The 19784-nt window shown below is 38.6% G+C and overlaps 2 protein-coding genes across 2 annotated transcripts in view; one reads left to right on the top strand and one right to left on the bottom strand.

Annotated features, from left to right (window-relative positions):
- Positions 1–19784, top strand: part of LOC126754855 (uncharacterized) — a 118823-nt gene that overhangs the window by 10676 nt on the left and 88363 nt on the right. Inside the window, exons 2-3 of the mRNA XM_050467042.1 lie at positions 9058–9445; positions 9524–9817. Of these exons, the coding sequence (XP_050322999.1) occupies positions 9081–9445; positions 9524–9817 (659 nt within the window). The 5' untranslated portion in view covers positions 9058–9080. The remainder of the gene's footprint in view (positions 1–9057; positions 9446–9523; positions 9818–19784) is intronic.
- On the bottom strand, positions 16068–18178 carry LOC126754857 (uncharacterized). The gene has a single exon (XM_050467045.1). The coding sequence runs from the start codon at positions 18149–18151 to the stop codon at positions 16127–16129; it is 2025 nt and encodes a 674-aa protein (XP_050323002.1). The 5' UTR covers positions 18152–18178; the 3' UTR covers positions 16068–16126.

Genomic DNA, 19784 nt, shown 5'->3' with positions numbered 1-19784 from the left:
CTTAGAAAATGTTTAACTTTGATCGAACACTTTGCAAGGTAGCTATATAGTGACTCGATCTGAATAATTTCTTCGGAGATTTCAATACTGCCTTAGATAATCATTCATTTTGTATTTCTTGAAGATAGCTCATCAACTGAAAAAGTTTTTCATATAAGCACTTGATTCTGATCGTTCAGTTTGTATGACAGCTATATGCTATAGTAGTCCGATCTGAACAATTTCTTCGGAGATTATAACATTGTCTTAGGCAATAAGCTGTATCAAATTTCTTAAAGATATCTCGTCAAATGGAAAAGTTTTCCATACAAGCATTTAATTCCGATCGTGCAGTTTGTATGGCAGCTATATGGTATAGTGATCCGATATTAGCCGTTCCGACAAATAAGCAGCTTCTTAGTGAGAAAAGCACACCAACAAAATTTCAGATCTATATCTCTAAAACTGAGGAACTAATTTGCATATACAAGTATACAGACAGACGGATGGCTAAATCGATTCAGCTCAACACGCTGATAATTTATATAAATAATTTTGAGAGTCTCTGATTTTCCTTATGAGTGCCTATCTGGCAAACTGGATCTACCCGGTTCAGTGTATAATAAAAAACCTAAAGTCATTACTGCTGTATTATTCAAACAAAATACTCAAGAAACAAACTTGATTAGTGATGAGAATAATTTGCTTGAATAATTAAAAGAATTCCCACAATTATTATGATAATAACTTCAACATTGACACAGAAGTGACTTTTAGCAGTCTGCGTGGGTCAAATTATAGTGAAGCGGATTAAAGAAAATAGTAGAAATTAAGAGAAACTACGGCAGATAAATGGCAAATGGATTTATTGAAACGAAATTTCATTACGCTGAGCGCCTGCTGTTAACATGAAGACCAGATATTCTCCTATGCATTATATGAGGTCTAGAGGAAAGTATGGTTCGATTGCGAACACGATAATCAGATGTATGTAATAGGAATTGGTCCGCATTTATATCCTGTAACGGTATTTTAACTCGGCACCTTTCCTTAATATAGTTTGAGGCTGAAGGGAAGACGAACGGACAAGCGAATAGCCAGTTATCAACTTGTATCTGCATCCTGATCATTTTGATATACTCGTATATAACTCCACATATATCTTGATTAGTTTTAGGTATTTACAAAAACCAGTTATGGGAGCATGTTGCAAGCTTATAAAACTGCTAATTACAGGTCATAACTATAAATCACTTATTTGAAAGGCATGTTCTTCATGTACTACATAACAGAAGCTGTAACGAAATTGCGCAAATATGCCCCAAAATGTGAGAAAGCTGGAGACATAGCCAAACAAGGCATAAGAAAGCCAGCAAGCAGTCGGGAAAAGGCGTGTTGCAACAATGAATTATAGCAAAGTTAAAAGCGCGCTTGTGCCACTGAAACGCCTTGCAATTTATTTGCATTTATTTATGCTGCACAGACTACAGCAAAAGCAACTGGGTCACTAGAACTATTGGCGGCTGGATTGGTATGTAAACATGTGGTTGGATAAGATTACCCAGCGGGCATTTGAGACTGTAGGAGAGATGATTTTATGAATAGCTGCCAAGTTATAGTCTTAATCGCATTATGTTAAAGATAGGCAGATTAGATAAGGCAAAAAAATTTTGAATAAATAATAAAAAATTGTCTTTTCAAACAAAAAAAAAAGAAAAAATCGTTCATGAGCTTTGAGAAATTTCGAAATTTCAGTCAAAGAAAAAAAAATTACATAAAAATATAAAATAATAATGGAAACCAAAAAAATGTTAGAAAAAATTTTAAAAACTAAATTTTTTAAACATAAACTGGAATTTTTAGAATTTTAAGAAATTAAATAGAAAAATTTTATTTTAAATGGTTTAAAGTTTTTTAAACACATATTTTGATATTTTTTTAGGAACTTAAATTTAAAAAAACTATTTTCTAAATATTATTTACTAATTAAATAAAAAAATTATTGTTTAAAATATTGTGTTTATATATAAAATTTAAATATCCGTAAAAACCAATTTCATATTTTTTTTTTTAAATATGTTTTTTGAATTTTTTTTGAGAAGTTGAATATCGCTTACAAAATTTTATTAAATATTAAAGTATTAGGAAAATTAATTGAAATTTTTAAATACACATTTAAAAAAAATTGGCAAATTAAATATAAAAATTTATTTTTTAAATGTTAATTATTTATTAAAAAAAAATAATTATGGTTTAAAAAAAGGTGTCTTAAAATATTAAAATTAAAATTTTAGCAAAAACAAATTTGGAATTTCAAAAATTAAATTTTTTTAAAAACCAAATTTTCGAATTTTTTTCAGAAATTAAATAGGAAAAATTTATTTTGAATAGTTTACAAAATTGTGTTAAATATTTAAATATTATAATTTTTTTTTGAAATTTCGAAAACTATTATTTTTCAAATACATATTTTAATTTTTTTTGGGGAATTAAATTTTAACACCTGTATTTTCTAAATATTAACTATCTATTAAATAAAGAAATGATTTAAAAAATTTTGCTTAAATATTAAAATTAAAATATTCGTAAAAACAAATTTGTTATTTCAAAAACTAAAATTTTTAAAAAATATGTTTTAAATTTTTTTATTTTTTTAATTTAATCAGAAAAATGTATAAAAGAATTATTTATTTGGATTCAAATATTAAAATTAAAATATTCTTAAAAACAAATTTGTTATTTCAAAAACTAAAATTTTTAAAGATATGTTTATTTTTAGAATTTTTTTTTTAATTAAATCGAAAAAAATGTATTTAAACATTAAAATTCAAAACATTCGTAAAAACAAATTTGATATTTCAAAAACTAAAATTTTCTAAAAAGATGTTAGAATTAGAAGTGAAATCGGAAATATTTATTTGCTATGATTTTTCAAATTATGCCAAAATAATAAATAAAAGTTTTTTTTTGAAATTTCAAAAATTAAAAAAAATGTTAATACGAAATTTTGGAATTTGTTCTTTTAAGAAATTTATTTATTTATTAAAAAAATTTTCAAAAAAAAATATAATTTAAGCCAAAACGAAATCATTGCCGTGAATTTTGCTTACTGGGTAACCTGCTATAAAATCCTTTCACAAATGCTTGCATTTATTATACATGTGAGCCCGCACAGCAGGCTTCTTCACGATTTGGAACATATCCCACTCTAAATTAACCGTTTACATTCGAAGTGCGAAACTTGGCAATTGCGTAGCTGTGGGCTAAAACACGTGCGACAATCAGGCAGATAACCTGAAATCAATCTAACTATTGCACATACAAATATACATATTAAATGGAACAGGATGCAGCTGCGTCTGGCAAGCAAGAGTAGCAACAGCATTTATCATAATAACTATATACATGCAACTACGCTGTTCTTAAGGCTGTATACACATACGCGCACATATGCTAGAGCAGAACTATAAATTTTGAGCTGCGATGTGTTGCCATAACCGCCACACCTGCGACTAGCCAAGCAAATTGACTGGAAGGATGTTAGAATGCTCTGGATTGGAGTGCAAACATACATATGCGAATATATATTCTTTGCATTTTAAATAAGCGCACAGTCTGGCAGACAATATTTACGAGCGTCAAACCAGTTGCCACGTCCCGAGGAACTGCAGGCAAATGCGTTCTTCCACATTGCTTGTTCGACACATTTTCAATGCAATAAATTGAAATTAACCGCCAGCGGCGAGTCAAGTGTATTGGCCTGCTTTCAGTGCATTCAGCATTTTCCCAACAAATTCCACTTCAAATTGATATATATGTGTTTGCGAAACTTTTCAATCAATTTCCGCGCTATCAGAACGCTCTACATACGTGCCTAAAGATAAACGGCGCACGCAGTCCGAAGCAATTGCGAAGTGCTGCTTTTAAACTGCCGTCGATTTTCTTCAATTACGCGTACGCGAACAGTCAATGCGACCGCATTGTTTTGTCTGTTAGATGTATAGTATTCTGCGGCAGTCTGCGGTGCACTGCTTTCCGCACACAGGTAGTAGTCTTGGCAAGCTGATTGGCCTCCTGATTGGCATTATTAGTGAGCTATTATGTAATCATCAAATGTTGTTGCAGTTGCTGTTACACTTACAGACAGCCAACGCAGCAATGATGCCTCAATTTGATCGCTATCGTGACCACTGCTTTTCTTAGTTTCTCATCTCTTTGTTGCTGCAATTTATTACCAACTCTTTAGTCTATCTAAGTGTACATCTTTATTGACTTTAACTCGAATACTCCACTTGACTTTGCATGCGTCTCATGCCATGTCATTTGGACAGTTTTCAATGTTGAAAAAATGTGAATACTTATATACTATTATATATCCGTATAGTATTTTGTCGTGCGAGCTTCTGGAACTGAACACTTACGCTAATATTGCTGCTTAATGCCTATTATTTGACTATTAACATGCCGAATGTGTTAGTTTTCCTGTTAAGTGCAGCTAAATCTAATTTTCCTACAGCTATGTGATAAATTTATGCTTTAGTATATAAATTTAACAATGTCTAAAAACTCGTCTGAATCGATAAATTTTACTGGCTTCATTGTGCTCGGACGTAAATATGTAGACGTAGTCGTATAATCGTATAAAAAAATTCCGAAAAAATACAGAAATAGTAATTGAGAGTACAACTTCTTGAAAAAATCTTTAAATTTCGTTACAAGTCGATATATTTGAAAATATTTTATTTAACGATCGTCTAACAGTTTCATATTCTGTATACCTGAGTTAATTGGCATGAAATTATTGCGGGGATAGGTGTGAAACTTGGGTAAAAATTTCCTAAATGTAGGCAACATTTTTCTTTGCTTGCTAATACTGCCTACTTGTAGGGTGACATAGAGCTATTTTAAAATAAATTTTACTGGCTTTATTTTGTATAGAATATGTATATAAGTACAGTATAATCATATAGAAAAATTTTCAAAATTTAGATACAACTAAATGAAAGTACATCTCCTTAAAAAAATTGATTAGAAAAAGTTAAACATTTTGTTAAAAGTCATTATATTCCAAAATATTTTATGTAAAGTCACTATGTGTTGATTAACAAGCGTCTAAGTGTTATTATTTTCTATATATCCGAGTTAGTCCGCATGAAATTTATGTCGACATTAGTGTGAAACTTGGCTACAAATTTCTTAAGTGTAGGCAACATTTTTCTTTGTACGCTAATACAGCATACTTTTAGGGTGACATTGAGTTATTTTCAAATAAATATTACTGGATTTATTGTGCACTGAATATGTATGTAAATATGGTCGTATAATCGCATAGAAAAATTTTCAAAATTCGTAAAAACTAAATAAAAGTATATCTCCTTAGAAAAATTGATTAGAAAAAGTTTAAAATATAGTTAAAGGTCGAAAATATTTTGTGTAGAAATCACAATTTTTTGATTAGCAATAGTCTAACTATAATCTTTTCCATATATTTGAGTTAGTCCGCATGGAACTATTGTCTACATATGTATGTAGGTTTGAAGCTTGGCTAAAAATTTCCTAAATGTAGGCAACATTTTTCTTTGCATGCTTATCTTGCCTAGTTTTAGGGTGACATTGCGTTATACAGTCAGAACGTAGCATTGAAATAAGACTAATGGATCAGAAGGTGTTCAAAACAGCTGGCTGAATATTTGCCAATTTTCTTTTATGGACTCTTCTAATTTGTTCTTAGTTCTTAATCAAAATCAGTTCATTAAGCTCTTGGCTTTTTAAAGCTCTCTTCGTTGCTTAATAAGACATCTTGTGATCATAGATCTTTCATCGACGCTAACAATTTTTTAATACTAAAACAAGGAACTAATTATCTTTTTACCTATCGACGCTTGACTTTCCACCGCTTAACATATCCATCATAATTGATACTCTGCACCTGTTTGCCATTAAGATGGTGTAGATAAATGTAAAGCAAAACAAGCACGAGTTAATCACATATTCATACTTTACTGCCATATGTGTGTCTTATACATATACATATGTGTGCTTGAAGACTCTTACAGAAACTTTTCATATTTACTTGTCAAAGTCGCCGAAGCTGAACAATGAGCCATAGTAAAGAAAGCATACCGAAATCCAAATGAAGCAAATATGCAAATATTGTGTTCACATAAATCAAACCATGCGCAGTAAGGCGCGAATATGTGTCAAACTTTACCGTTAAAGCAAGGTCGGGGAAAAAGTAGGACACAACTCAAGGGTTAATACGAACTTTTTGGTATAAATTAGTCAGGCAAGGTAATGAAGGTTTTGTGAAAAGTAATTTGGATAAATGTCTTTATGTGGTGGAGGGCTTTAGAAAAGACCACACTTGCAAAGAAACTCGGGAGCGTTCAACTGGCGGCGCTCATCAGCATTAGTGGTCCACTCCAACCATGGCACTTAACGCCATTTTGAACATAATACCCGTGGACAACACTGGAAGGTGCATGGCCGCGGAAGTGGCATTAAACTCAGAAAATCTTGGTTAAAGAACGCTTATCTGAACACTCGGATATCCTCACACACTTTGACTGCATACCGGATCATCTAGATCATGGAGTCGCCAAACCGAACTGTGGCGGCTCCTTCTCTGCCCATATACTGGCGAGGGAGCTATTGGTGGGGCGAAGCCGTTGTAGTAGAGAGCTTCTTTACGGATGGGTCAAAGCTTTTGGGGAAGGTTGGTGGAGAGGTTTACTGTGGGAGCTCTCTATCAACTCCAGTTTCAGACTTCCTGACTATTGCAGTGTCTTCCAAGCTGATGTTGCAGCCATCAAGGTAGCAGTAGTTTTGTTCGGGAGAGCGGCTTCCTTTAGAGTAGTGACTACTCATTTACAGTGCATTCAGGGTTGGTGGAGGAGTTCCTAACCTCGCTATCATTAGCACTGAGTGTCTTTGTGTAAGACTGGTTTAACAAATATTCGCTCTACAAACATTTTTTGTCTTCAATTCAGATGGAAGAGGTACTAAAAATGTTTACGCCTCCATTCAGCAAAATTTTTAGATCATACTAATTTCAAAACCTCAAACCCAAAATGGCAATCTCTGTCTAATAGAAATTTACTCAGAATGAACTTCTTTGATTAAATTTTCCTAGTAGCCCTCACAACTGCAATAGCCTCAATTGAACTTAGCACACTTAGCAATTTTAGCAATGTAACTACAACAATAATAACATATTAGAACAACACATTTTGGGGTCTAAACTGCGATACTCATACTCATACATACTTAAGTGGGCTTGAGCGGCCGCAGTCAAGCTTGACCCATGAAAATTGCATAGATTTGCATTTCAACGGCAGCGACAGCAGGTGATTACGAAATTGATAGAACAATGCATGTGTAAAGTGATGATGAAGACAGATAGACAAATGAGGCGGACAACAGAATGTACGTAGAAAAAGGAACAAATAAAAACGCCAACAAACACAAAGCAAGAAAAAAAAACACAAAAAATCGAAGTGATCAAAACAAAGGCGCGGAAAATAAAACATGCTTGCAAAACAACAACAAACAAAAAATCAAATAAAACGAAAAAAATCACCAAAAAGCAAGAAATAATGAAATAGCATAAAATTAGCAACTCACCAGCTTGCTTTTGTTGTTGCAGTGAATGTAAACGATAGCTATTGTGGGCATAGGATTTTGCAGTTAAATCGCTAGTAATGAGTGAAAGACTTCGAGAAGCGTAGCTGCAAAGCGTCAGGTAGCATTTGTGTCGATTTTAATGGGTACTTAAAAAAGGCGGTCAGAGTGCTTAGGTGTTCGGTGAAATGAACAACAATGCAAGCTTGATATGTAGGCTTGTGTGCAATTAAAAATTGAACATTAAACTAATGATTAGTTTTATTAAATCTGGCAATTTCTTACAACATATTTATTGCTTTTGGAGTTATAATGTTTATGTCGTTGGCTTTTAGTTAAGCGCTGCAATTAATTATTACAAAGTTGGAAAATCTTAAATTATTTTTTAACCGAGAGCAAGCAAGAATTAAGTATCTGAGTTGAATGAAGAGAACAGTTGTGGTTATTTAAGGTACGCGTACTAGTTAGGAGGGTTCTAATTTTATATTCGTACATAATCCTGGAACCAGAGTTATGCTAATCGAGACCAAAATTGCTAACTCACCACAACAGCATTGGCAGCTGTTAGACAAATAAGAGACGACTAAGGCCTAGATTTTCGAAATTTCATAAAACTGTAGATAAGTTAGTTGAAAAGTTTGGAAGGAAGTTCCAAAAAATCGTTAATATTGGATAGTCGAAAAAGTATTTTCGTATTTTGTCAATAGATGTCGTTGCAGTCGTATATCGCCAGTGTTATCAATCGCATTGCGTCATACCATATAGTGTTGGAAAGGTGAGATTTTAAGCTTCATTTAATCAGAAAAAAATTAAAATCGGGGAAGTTGAAAAAGAGTTACAGCTCTTCAAAAATAAGTCAAATAATGAAGAAAGGCGCTAGATCTTAAAAATTTTTTATAAAAAGGGAAGAATGCCACGCAAGCCACCAATGAAATTTGTAAAATTTACGGAGACGATGATGTATCAGTTCGTGTAGCACAACAATAGTGCGCTCGTTTCCGTTCTGGAAATTTCGAAATTTCAATTTACAATGATGAAAGTTTTTCGCTTATGGATTAATGTCCCTAGCAGAAAAATGGCAAAAAGTGTTCGAACAAAATGGTAGATATTTTTTATTTATTTATTAATATAAATATAAAAAAAAATTAATTGAAATTGGTTGGAAATACGAAAAGACTTTTTTTCGACTAACCAATATATAGGTTAGCGCTGTAATAGCGCCTCATTTATAGTTGACTCCGCTTAAAACTGAGTTCTCGCAGTGATTACTAAAAAGCAATTGAAGTTCTGAAAGAAAAGACTTTTCGTTTGCTTATTTTTTTACAGACATTCCTCACGTGGTAACATATCAAATTTCAGTTTGCTTATCTCTTTAAATTTAAATTTTAATATTCAACAGATGCTTATTGCTACCTTCAAGCAATACTTACAACAGTCTTTATGTTTCTTCTTTTCTAGCCACTTCACATGCCGCTGCAATAATGGGAAACTCACTGACGCACGCCGTCCATCGCGGCTCAACGGCTTTCAGTAGCAACAGCAACAACCACACAGGCAAATCACGCGCTTCAACTACACCGCGGAATCAAAAGTCACGCTATCACTCAACACTCTGCGACGATGGTGACGGCGGCGCGCCACAACGCAAAGCTAAAACATTACCAGCACGGCACAGCCGTCGGCGCAGTGAGCACACGACCAATGACATTCACGGTCATGGACGCAGTAAAACGCCGCCAGCATCGGCGCCACCGAATGGTGAAACGTCGCGCATGCTCTTTCTACTCTATCTGATACATCGCACCTGGAATGTGGTGGTGGAGACGGTGGATACGCGCAGCAAGAGGTGAGTATGCTTGTTTGTACATTATTTGTTGAAGTGTGCACCGAGTTGAGCTGTCTTTTTGTTTTGGTGATTTTGTAGATCGCGCCGTAGCGCACCTGCTTCAGAAGGTCACACACTCACGCGACCGCGTTCTGCGCATTTATACACCGAACGCGAGCTGAGTTGTTCGAACAGTGATGGTGATTGTTCCATACATATCACAGATTTGGATGACGCTGAGGTCGCTTCGTCCTTTTGTTGCTCGCAATACTCTTATTGTAGTTGTAGCTATTGCTTCGATACGAATCAGAATGTTTACAATTCCATTGGTGGTGGTGAGGATCGGTGTTCGCTGGATTCGATTTGTGAGCGGACTTCGTCCAAGTGTGGCAGGTGAGTCAAACACGCAAAATTAGATTTTTTGGGCATGAATTTAATCACATCTTCAGATGTAAGCATGAGCTTTGCAGTGGTTATAAAACTGTATTCAAGTTAAGTTCAAAGTCAGCTTTCCGAATTTCGCCAACACTGGCATTCAAACTGTGAAAGATCTTTATTCATAAACCGAACATCGAGTGGGAATGTGTCCCAGCTATTAGTCACGACTTACACCAAAAACAAGATCGGTTTCCGAGTGCCTAAAAGCATGCTATTATTTTGTTTACTTACAGCTTAAACTTCTCCAAATAAATAAAGATTTATATGCTTTTTAACACACTTTATTATTAAGCCTACGCTAGCACCCATTATGGGTTATCACTAATAAATAATCACTATCGTGTGTAAGTCTAATCAGTAATTATAATATGCGTATATCTCGGTTGATAAACAAACATTCCGAAGCGTCTTCGCAGTTGTTTAAAAAGTTTTGTCAAATCTAAGGATCCTGGAAGTCTTGAGTAAATGTTTGATAATAATGGTGCGTTGGGTACAGATTCTGAATATTGATTTGCTGCCGTGCAAGAACATGGAACTGGTGGCTGCGCTTGATAAGCCGGTGCTGTTTCAGTATTTGCATAAGATGCCGAAATTGGAGCTGGTTGGGTGGCTAGGTAACTTTGACTCTGGTCTGAAGCAGTATATGACAAATCTGTAGGCGCAGGAACCGATGCACCACACGGTGCTGGTTGTTGAGCTTCATAAGGGATCTGTAAAGGTGTCACACCTACTGAATCCTTAGCAGCATTAGGATACGAAGCTGGTTGTGGCTGTTCATAAGCTGCAGGCGCTGGCACTGGATCTGAACTAACGTAAGGTGTAGGAGTGAGAGCAGGTGCTGAATGAGTGTACGGAGCTGGTTGCTGTATTTCACATTGAGCTGCAGCTGACGTAGGATCTGGGTACGTTGAGGAGTAAGAAGCAGAAGCTGGTGCTACGTATTTTTGAGGCTGCTCTGCAGCAGTGTAAGGTGCGGAATCAGTATAAGATGGTGATGGAGAGTAAGGAACTGTCGGCTGAACTTCTGTATTGGCACCAGCTGCTGGAGCTTGTGCTTCGTAACTTTGGCTTTGGTCAAGAGCTGAATATGGTAATGGCACTGGTGCTGGAGCTACTGCTGGCGATGAATAAGCGTTTGATGATGGCTGTTGGGCTTCATATAGAGCTGGCACAGCATCTGGGCTCGCACAAGCAACAGGAACTGGAAGTGGTGCATCATAACTTTGTGTCTGTTCTGGGGTAGCGTAAGTTGCAGGATTGGAGACGGAAGTTGAGGTGGCGTAAGGACACGCGGGTGCTTGCTGTAGTTCATTTGGGACCACAACTGGATTTGGGGCTATGTAAGGCGCAGGATTTTGTTCAACAGCAGCATATGAAGGAGGCGCATAAGCAGGTGTTGATTCTGCATAAGGACATGGAGCTGGTTGCGGCACATCGTATGAAGATGTTATTGGGACAGGAGCAGGATTAGTATAAATGGGCTGAGTTGGAGGAGCAGGTTCTGCTGCATTAGCGCACAGTGCTGTTTGCTCTGCTTCATAGGCAGCTGGAATTGCATTCTGGGTCGCATAAAGAGCAGGAGCTGAAAGTTCTGTAGCGTAATTTTGACTCTGGTCAAGAGATGAATAAGGTGCTGGTGCTGGAGCAGGTACAGAGTTCGCATCAGAGCAAGCTGCTTCATAAGGTGACGGAACTGGTTTTTGAACGGGATAAGGCAAAAGAGCTGGAGCTGGAGCTGGTTCTCTATAACTTGGACTCTGGTCAGTTGCCGAGCAAGGTGCTGGTGCTGATTTCTGTGCTTCATATTGGCTTGCATCTGAATCCGGTGCTACTGGTACTACGTAATTTAGACTCTGGTCAACGGCAGCATAAGGTAGCGACGTTGGAGCAGGAGTTGGTGTTGCGTAAGGGCCTGATGGTGGCTGTTGTGTTTCATAGGAAGCTGGCACTGGATTCTGTGCCATATAAGGAGCTGAAGCTGGGACAGGTAAAACAATATTTTGATTTGGGTCAGAAGCCGTATAAGGTGCTGGTACTACAGTAGGTGCTAGTGCTGGACATTGGGACGACGGTTGTACTTCATATGGTGCGGGGGATGGGATCGTTTCCTGAACTGGATATGATTTTGGAACTTCAGTAGATGCCACATAGATCTGACTCTGATCAAGAGCTACATATGGTGCTGGTTCTGAATCAGGCGCTGATGCATAGGAACGGGGCGCTGGTACTGGTGCAGAAACAGTAGGCGCAAAATAATTTTGATTTTGGTCAAGAGGAACATAAGGTGCTTCGATTGGAGAAGGAGCTGGAGTAGGTACTTGATAGCTTTGGCTCTGATCTGGAGCAATATATGGTAAAGAATCTGAAGGTGCTTGATAATTTTGGCTTTGGTCGGGAGCAATATATGGTAGAGGATCGGAACCAGCAGCTGAGCAAGGAGCTGGTTGTGGTGTCTCATAAGTAGGTGGTACTGCATCTGGAGTGGCATACGATACAGAAGCGGGAGCTGATTCAATGTAATTTTGGCTTTGATCTTGAACTGCATAAGATGAAGAATGAGATTGAGACGGCGATGAGTATTCCTGGCCTGTGTATGAAGATGACGCAATATAGGATGTCGAAATTGGTTCCGGATCCGATGCAAGATAATCTGCCGATGGTGGTGAAGTAAACGAATACTCTTCATCTGTCAGTGGTGTTGATTTTAATGTTGGCGCACAGGGTCCTTCGCCGATTACTTTCCAGTCTATGGAGTGGTAAATAGTTCAGAAATTGAATATATACTTTCGGGAAGGAAAATCAAAATTTATATTTACGTCGCTTGGTTGCACAAATTAGCTGATTGACGAGACAGGCATTGGGCACCGTGCGCACAGCTCCATCAGGCACTTGCTGAGCACAAACAGGCTTAAACAGTGCTGGACAGACAATTTCATGACAGTTTAGTAAACAGTTTTCCAAGTCCGTTTTAATGGGAACTAAAAGAAATATATATTTTTTTTAATTTCGGAGGGTATTAACAGTATCCAAAAAAGGAGTATAAAGCTTACCTCGCTGTCCAAGATAAATTTGCTTGTAAATATAAGCATTTAGTCTACATTCGTTTTCGAAGTAAAGATATGCCACGCCGTTCGTGGCACACACGGGTAAACCGCCCTCAGCGCAAATCGGTGTATAAAGTCCGCTTGCGGTAGAAGTGATCAGACTCCCAACAAATAATATTAACCACATACTTATGACTTGAAGGTTTACTAAAGTGTATTCTCAAACAACTGCAATGTGAATGTACTAAAGTTTTCAGGGTCGCCCGCTTTTTATACATCATTTGAATATGGCCCAATGTAAAATTCAAATTTCGGACCTCACCGCCAAAGCACCTACTTATCACCAAGTTATGTGCCTTCGGCTCAATGGACCAATCTAACCGTTATTCGTTGGTCCGTGTTCGCAAAGTTTGGCAAAGTGCGTTCTTCAGTCATTAGACAGAATTCAGCGCTTATCATTGGAGCTTACGCAAAACCGGCGGTCTTCAGCTGCTAGTACGTGTTTTTCGCACGCCGGTAGTCATGTTTACCAACCGCTTATTTGCTTTTATAGTGTTTGTAATGAAATAGTTGTTGCTCGCAGTTAGGGTGTTTACAAACAACAACACAACTTATGTAATTCTGTCTCTTTGCTTGAATGAAAATTTCATGCAGTTGACAAAGTTATCTGCGTTTCTTGAAGAGTATGAGTCAGGCGCTGTTTTAATTATACTATAACCATTTGAAGTAATTTAAACTAAAGGTCGTGTTAGGTAAACTTTATTGACGATTGGTTGACTGATTGGTTGAAAAGGGAGACGGACCGTAGGCGGCTGCACGTAGGCCATCATTGGGTCCATTCAGCTATCCAACAACTTCGTGGATTTGGTGAAAGACATGTTTCTTTTCTACCCCACCTGTCCAATGTCTCTTTTGTTGCAAAGCCGTGGAATATGGACCTTTTCATTTGGCTGAAGACTCGGCATTCGCATAGATAATATTCCGGCGTCTCCTCCTCCGCACATACTCTGTACTCCGCTGAAGCTACTTTTCCCATTCACTGAAGGGTAAGTGCGCTGTGAACACCACTACAATGTGACGAAGCTCCCTTTTGCCTAGGTTTTGGAGCTTTTTGGTCTGCCCACCATCAACATTATTCCTAAATAACTTTGTGGTATGCCCTTTATGGTTTATGTTCCAAGACCTGAGGCGTTCCACTAGCGTTCATTGCTTCAAATAACCCAGAAAGAGCTGAATGGCTAGGTGCAGCTTAGGGGAATTATGTACATATATCACCAGCTGCCCCGAGCAAGACAGCTCGTCTGCATTTTCATTTCTTTCTATTCCTATATGACTTGGTACCTTAAAGATCTTAAGCAAGTTCCTACAAAGGTCTATTGCCTGCTTGCATAACCTAACGCAATGAGACTTAGTATTGGCGCTACGGGTATTCTTAATTGAGGATAAGCTATTCCCTAGAATGACCAAAAGTCCACTTTGCACAAGCCTGAAAAACTGAATTGTAGTAATTTATTTTGAATCTGCCTTCTGTGTATGGATTACAATAGAAGAAGCCCGCTCCTGTTCCTGTTTCACTCCTTAAACCGTTAGTTAATATGTAGATTTCGCCTTTGGAACCATCAATCAATCACAATTGGTCACTGGGAGATGAAAAACGATTTATTTTGTTACTCGTGGGTCTTCTTTTCTCGGGCGCATGGCCAATTTTACAAAATTGCATTTGCAAGTTGGAGTATGATACAATGCCCGTAATGACGCCTAGCCCAGCTCCAGTAGCCTAAAATCATGAACCGGCTGGCCGTAATCATTTCTTCATACCTCACTTTTATGTGCATTTGTCGGATGTCGTTGATAACCTCAAGAGTCTCTGTTAAGGTAGTTTTCATTGCCTCCGCAATCCCCAGCAAAGAAGCCTGTTGCATCTATTCCAGGGGCTTAATAGGGATCTATTTCGATAATGCCATCCGCCATACCACTGCACCATAAGTTTGTATGAGTGTTACATTAGTATAGAGCGCACTTCGGTGCAATGCCTCTACAGCAGGTGTTTCAGATTCGAAGACCTAAGTTTATCTAGCGTAACTCCGAGGTATTTGACAGAGCTAGTAGTTCAACCCCTTTCCCTTGACGGTTTGCATTTTTTAGTAATATGAGTTTTCTACTTTGTATCCATATATGTTGGGTATATGGTAGTCATCAAACGTTTGTTCACGGTCAATTGAGGTGCCATATGTGTATGTACTTGTAGTATTTGTTCTGTTGAAGATCAATGAGCTCTACAGTTTGGTATGTACAGGCAGCTTTTTATCAGAGGCTCAAAGATGACTTGTAGCATAGAGTGGTTTCAGATAGGTCAAATAAATCAAGGTTAGTTGCCTTATAATTTCCTGAGAAAAATGTTTGATTACTTTTAACTTAACGGCTCGTTACTTTCTGTGCAATAAATAGCTAAACCTGTTCAGGAAGTAGAGACATTTTGTTTACCCTTACTACTGATTTCGATTTTATTTGGAACTTGTGTAACATCAAAAAAAAACTTGATGAATAACTAAAATGTATTAGGCAGATATAAAAGTACGGTTTGTGTACTAACGCTACTTGATCACAAAGTTATTTGTTCGAAATAGTGAATCCGATCGCAACATTCACATCGATCGCAGTTTATGCGATCACACCAGTGGCTGTAAAACTGTAAGGCGCAAGCCACTAGCATTGACACAAACCATATTGTGTAACATAATGTAAAGCTTTCTCTGAAGTAATGTTGTGGAATACAAAAATAAGCTCCGCTTTGAAATTATTTGCCGTAGTGTATAAATATTATTATTTTAAATAAATTTGTTTTAGAATTTCTTTATATTGGCATATTGACGCGGTTTTTCAAGATATGACCGCCATCCGAAAGCGGAATTCATACAGTAAACGGATTAATCTTCACCGGCCTATAAGAGCCCATTTTAGGAAGGGTATGTTTCATATAAAGGATCAATAGAGGACCGAATAAAAAATGCCACTTCGAAAGCTGATTTATACCGATAGTAAAGTAAAATCGTCTTCCTTTGCAAATCAAACTTGAACCATTTTTTGTTGCTAATGAAGCAAATACATTTCATTCAGTAAAACACAACTTTCCGTGAACTAAATTAAATAAAAAGATTGGCTGGGCTGTAATATGATTTATTTATTGATGTCTTCGGAAACTATTTTAAACATATTGTGTTCATTGATAGTATTTAACAGCACTGGAATATGGGGGAAGAATAGGTGCGGGAGCTGGTGCTGGTACAGCATAAGATGGTTGAACTGGCTCAGGTGCAGCTGGTGAAGATGGAGCATAGGACACCGGAGCTGGAGCTGTGGCTTGATATGGGGCAGGAGGGGATGCTGGGGCTGGTGCTACGTAAGATGGCGGTGCATAAGCAGAGGCAGCCGGTGGTGGTGCAGCATAAGATGGCTGAACTGGCTCAGGAGCAGCATAGGTCAGTGAAGCTGGAGCTGAAGCTATATAAGAGGCAGAAGGCGATGGCGGTGCTGGTGCTGGAGCAGCATAAGATGGCTGAGCTGGTTCAGGAGCAACATAAGCAGCCGGTGAAGGAGCAGCATAGGACAAAGGAGATGGAGCTGAAGCCGCATAAGCGGCAGGAAGCGGTGTTGGGGCTGGTGCAGCATAAGTTGGTTGAGCAGGTTCAGGAGCAGCGTAGGATACCAGACCTGGAGCCGGAACTGGAGCGGCACAAGGGGCTGGAGCAGGTGCCGGGGCTGCATATGGTGCGAGAGGGGATGCTGGGGCTGGCGCTGTATAGGATGATAATGCAGAAAGAGCGGGAACCTGTGCTGGTGCAGCGTAAGATGGCTGAGCTGGCTCAGGAGCAGCATAACCAACCGGTGAAGGAGCAGCATATGCCACAGGAGCTGGAGCTGGAGCTGGAATTGGAGCTGCACAAGGGGCAGGAGCAGGCGCCGGAGCAGCATAAGATGCGACAGATTGTGTTGGTGCTGGATAAGAGGGTAGGGCTGGTGAGACACTTTGGCTTGGAGGAGCATAAAAGGAGACTGGTGCAGGTGCTGGAACTGGTACGGGAGCATTATAAGCTTGTGGACCTGGTGCTGGTACTGAGTAAGCGGCTGGAGCAGCTGCTGGAGATGAAAAAGGCGACAGTAGGAGTACTGGCACTGAATCTGGTTCTGCGTAAGTTGCTGGTGGGAGTACTGGTGCCGCGTAACTAGCAGGGGCTGGAGCAGGGGCTGGATAAACATCCTGAGCTGAAGGTGGTGCAGTAGCATAAGGGCAGGGTGAGAGTATTGAAACTGAGTCAGGAGCTGCATAAGATGCTGGTGCAGGGTCTACTGGTGGCGCATAAGCAACTGGAGCGGATGACTGAGCTGCATAAGCCTCAGGTGCGACTGCATTTGAACATGGTGATGGGACGGGATTTAATCCTGGAGCTACGTAAGCAGCTGTGGACGGCGCTGTTGGTAAATAGGCATCTTGAATAGGTGCTACCGGAGCATATGCATCAGGAATCGACGCTGGAGCAGTTGTGTAAGGACATGGTGCTGTTGGTATGGGATCAGCTGCAGCATAAGCGACTGGACCGGGAGCAGGAGCAGGTGCTGCGTAAGCAATAGGAGCTGGGGCAGGAGCAGGTGCTGCGTAAGTAACAGGAGCTGGAGCAGGAGCAGGTGCTGCGTAAGCAACAGGAGCTGGAGCAGGCGCAGGTGCATAAGCATTTACAGCTGGTGCCAGGGCTATCGCATTAGAACACGGTGAAGGAGCAGGCACGGCTTCTGGCGTTGCATAACCAACAGGAGCTGGGGGTGGCGCTACATAAGTATCTGGAGCTGGCACTGGTTCCGCTGCATATGAACAAGGAGTTGGTACTGGAACTGGCTCTGGTGCTGAGTAAGGAGCTGGAACCGGTGCTGGTGCTATGTAAGGCGTTGAGTCCGATGCAAGCAAAGTTGGTGCATACGGTAATGGCTCAGGAAGTGGGGCAGGCGCCACCGCACAAGGTGGTTGTACTATTGCCGAAGCTCCGTAGGCGGGTGCTGGTGCTGGCGCTGCATAAGTCGCAGGTGCGGATGCAGGAGCTGGTGCCGAATATTGATAGGAAGGTACGAGTGCTTGCGGATCTGAAGATGGTACAGGACTCAGATAACGCGGCAACGTAGACGGTGGTTGCAGGTTATAGGTGGCCGAATTGGCTGATACAATAAATGCGCAAATTGTAAGAATGAAACGCATTTTGAAATAAATTATTTTTCACTGAAGCAACTGAAGTGATTTGCTGTGTAGTCGTTTTGTTATACTACCCAACTGACAGCCGTGAACCTTTTATACCCAATTTTATGTTAAAGACGTATCGTGCGTAGTAGAGGAATTATACTTATCGGGTTATGTGCCTCTGCTACATGGGAATAATCTTTGTACTGCCTACCGAAGGTGGCTTAGTGCAGTCATCATTCAACGCACTTGTGGTGGCGTTGGTCTTTAACTGTTCCACCGTACGTGCTTCTTGACTCTCGAAATTCCCTTGATATCTACTTTGGTGCGACATTCTTCGGCGCTGCGCTAAAAAATAACCGTTTGTGTTTTAAAAAATATGTATGAATGAAATGCTTGAGCTATTTGTTTACCAATATATGTACTATATGTACGTGCCCTGAAATGCTTTCGTTCTAATAGTAATAGTAAATACGATATTATTTTGTATTTTTTCAGGTGAGTACAATTTCCGACTATTTCTCTCTGATAATAACCAAAACTAAGTGGTAAGTCATAAGATAATATTATATGTCTATGTATATAGAATAATATTGAATATCTTTCTGGCAGCAGACACTTCTCAGGAGCTGCCTATGTGCAGGACTTAAAATTTTTTGCTACCTTTATTTGTGTCGTTAAATCGGAAGACTTTTCAAATCTGTGAAATGAAAATATTCATTAATTGATACCTCAAAAGTTTCATAGATTCTTTTAAGGAAAATTAACCCAAATCTAGGTATATTAATTTTAAGTTCAGTATTGTTTTTTTTAAATAAAGTTTGGTCGAGGTATACAGGCTTATACATACATATAGTAGTTTCATTCAGAAATAAAGGAATTCCAGTCCTTATAGTTAAAGATTTCTTATTCCATACATCTCATTTCGTTAACCTTGTTTTCAAAGACTTTCAATTCCAGAAAGTCTTCAGAGATAAGAGACTGACACAGTGGCGTAGCTACAACTTCGGGCGCCCGGGGCCAAGGATGTTCTCCCGCCCCCTTTATATACCTACCTACAAGTTTCATGAGGTGGTTCGAACAAAAGTGAACTTTTACAAAATATCTTCGATATTAAGTATATAAAAAATTTAGGAACTAAAAGCGACGCAAATTCTGAAGTGCCAAAATTCTCACAATACGGTTTTTGAGAAAATTGATAGTAAATTTACAAGACATCTTATTAAAAGCCATAGAAAAAACCCATTTTCGCCCTATATCTTGTACACTTTTGACACAATTTGCAGGAATTTTTGCCCGAATTGGAGTTTTTAAACGACGGCCCCCTTCGCCCCCCCTAGCTACGCCACTGGACTGACAAAAAATACCTTATATCCAATTAGTACCCATATTCCTTATTATTAGAGGTTGTTAACTTTTCTAAACAAAGAAACGTAAGAAATAGTTATTTGCATAGATATTACGTGATCATCTTGAAAAATCGTAGAAACTTCAAAAGTAATAACACAAAACCGAGCATTTTTGGACATATAGGAAAGTCCGCTTGTTTCCACTCTTCTGCCATATAAATACCATATTCATCCCTATTAGTAGGATGGTACTAAGGTTATCCGATATTTAAAGAACGTTTACATTTACGTTTTTTTTAAAGCAT

Source organism: Bactrocera neohumeralis, chromosome 4 (genome assembly GCF_024586455.1).
Source record: "Bactrocera neohumeralis isolate Rockhampton chromosome 4, APGP_CSIRO_Bneo_wtdbg2-racon-allhic-juicebox.fasta_v2, whole genome shotgun sequence".
NCBI classification, from domain to species: domain Eukaryota; kingdom Metazoa; phylum Arthropoda; class Insecta; order Diptera; family Tephritidae; genus Bactrocera; species Bactrocera neohumeralis.
Note: the sequence above shows the minus strand (reverse complement) of the source record. Positions and strands in the feature narration are given on the sequence as shown.

Bases quoted from the DNA above. Each gene is read 5' to 3' on its own strand.
- LOC126754857 (XM_050467045.1), bottom strand. From the start codon at position 18,151: ATGCGTTTCATTCTTACAATTTGCGCATTTATTGTATCAGCCAATTCG.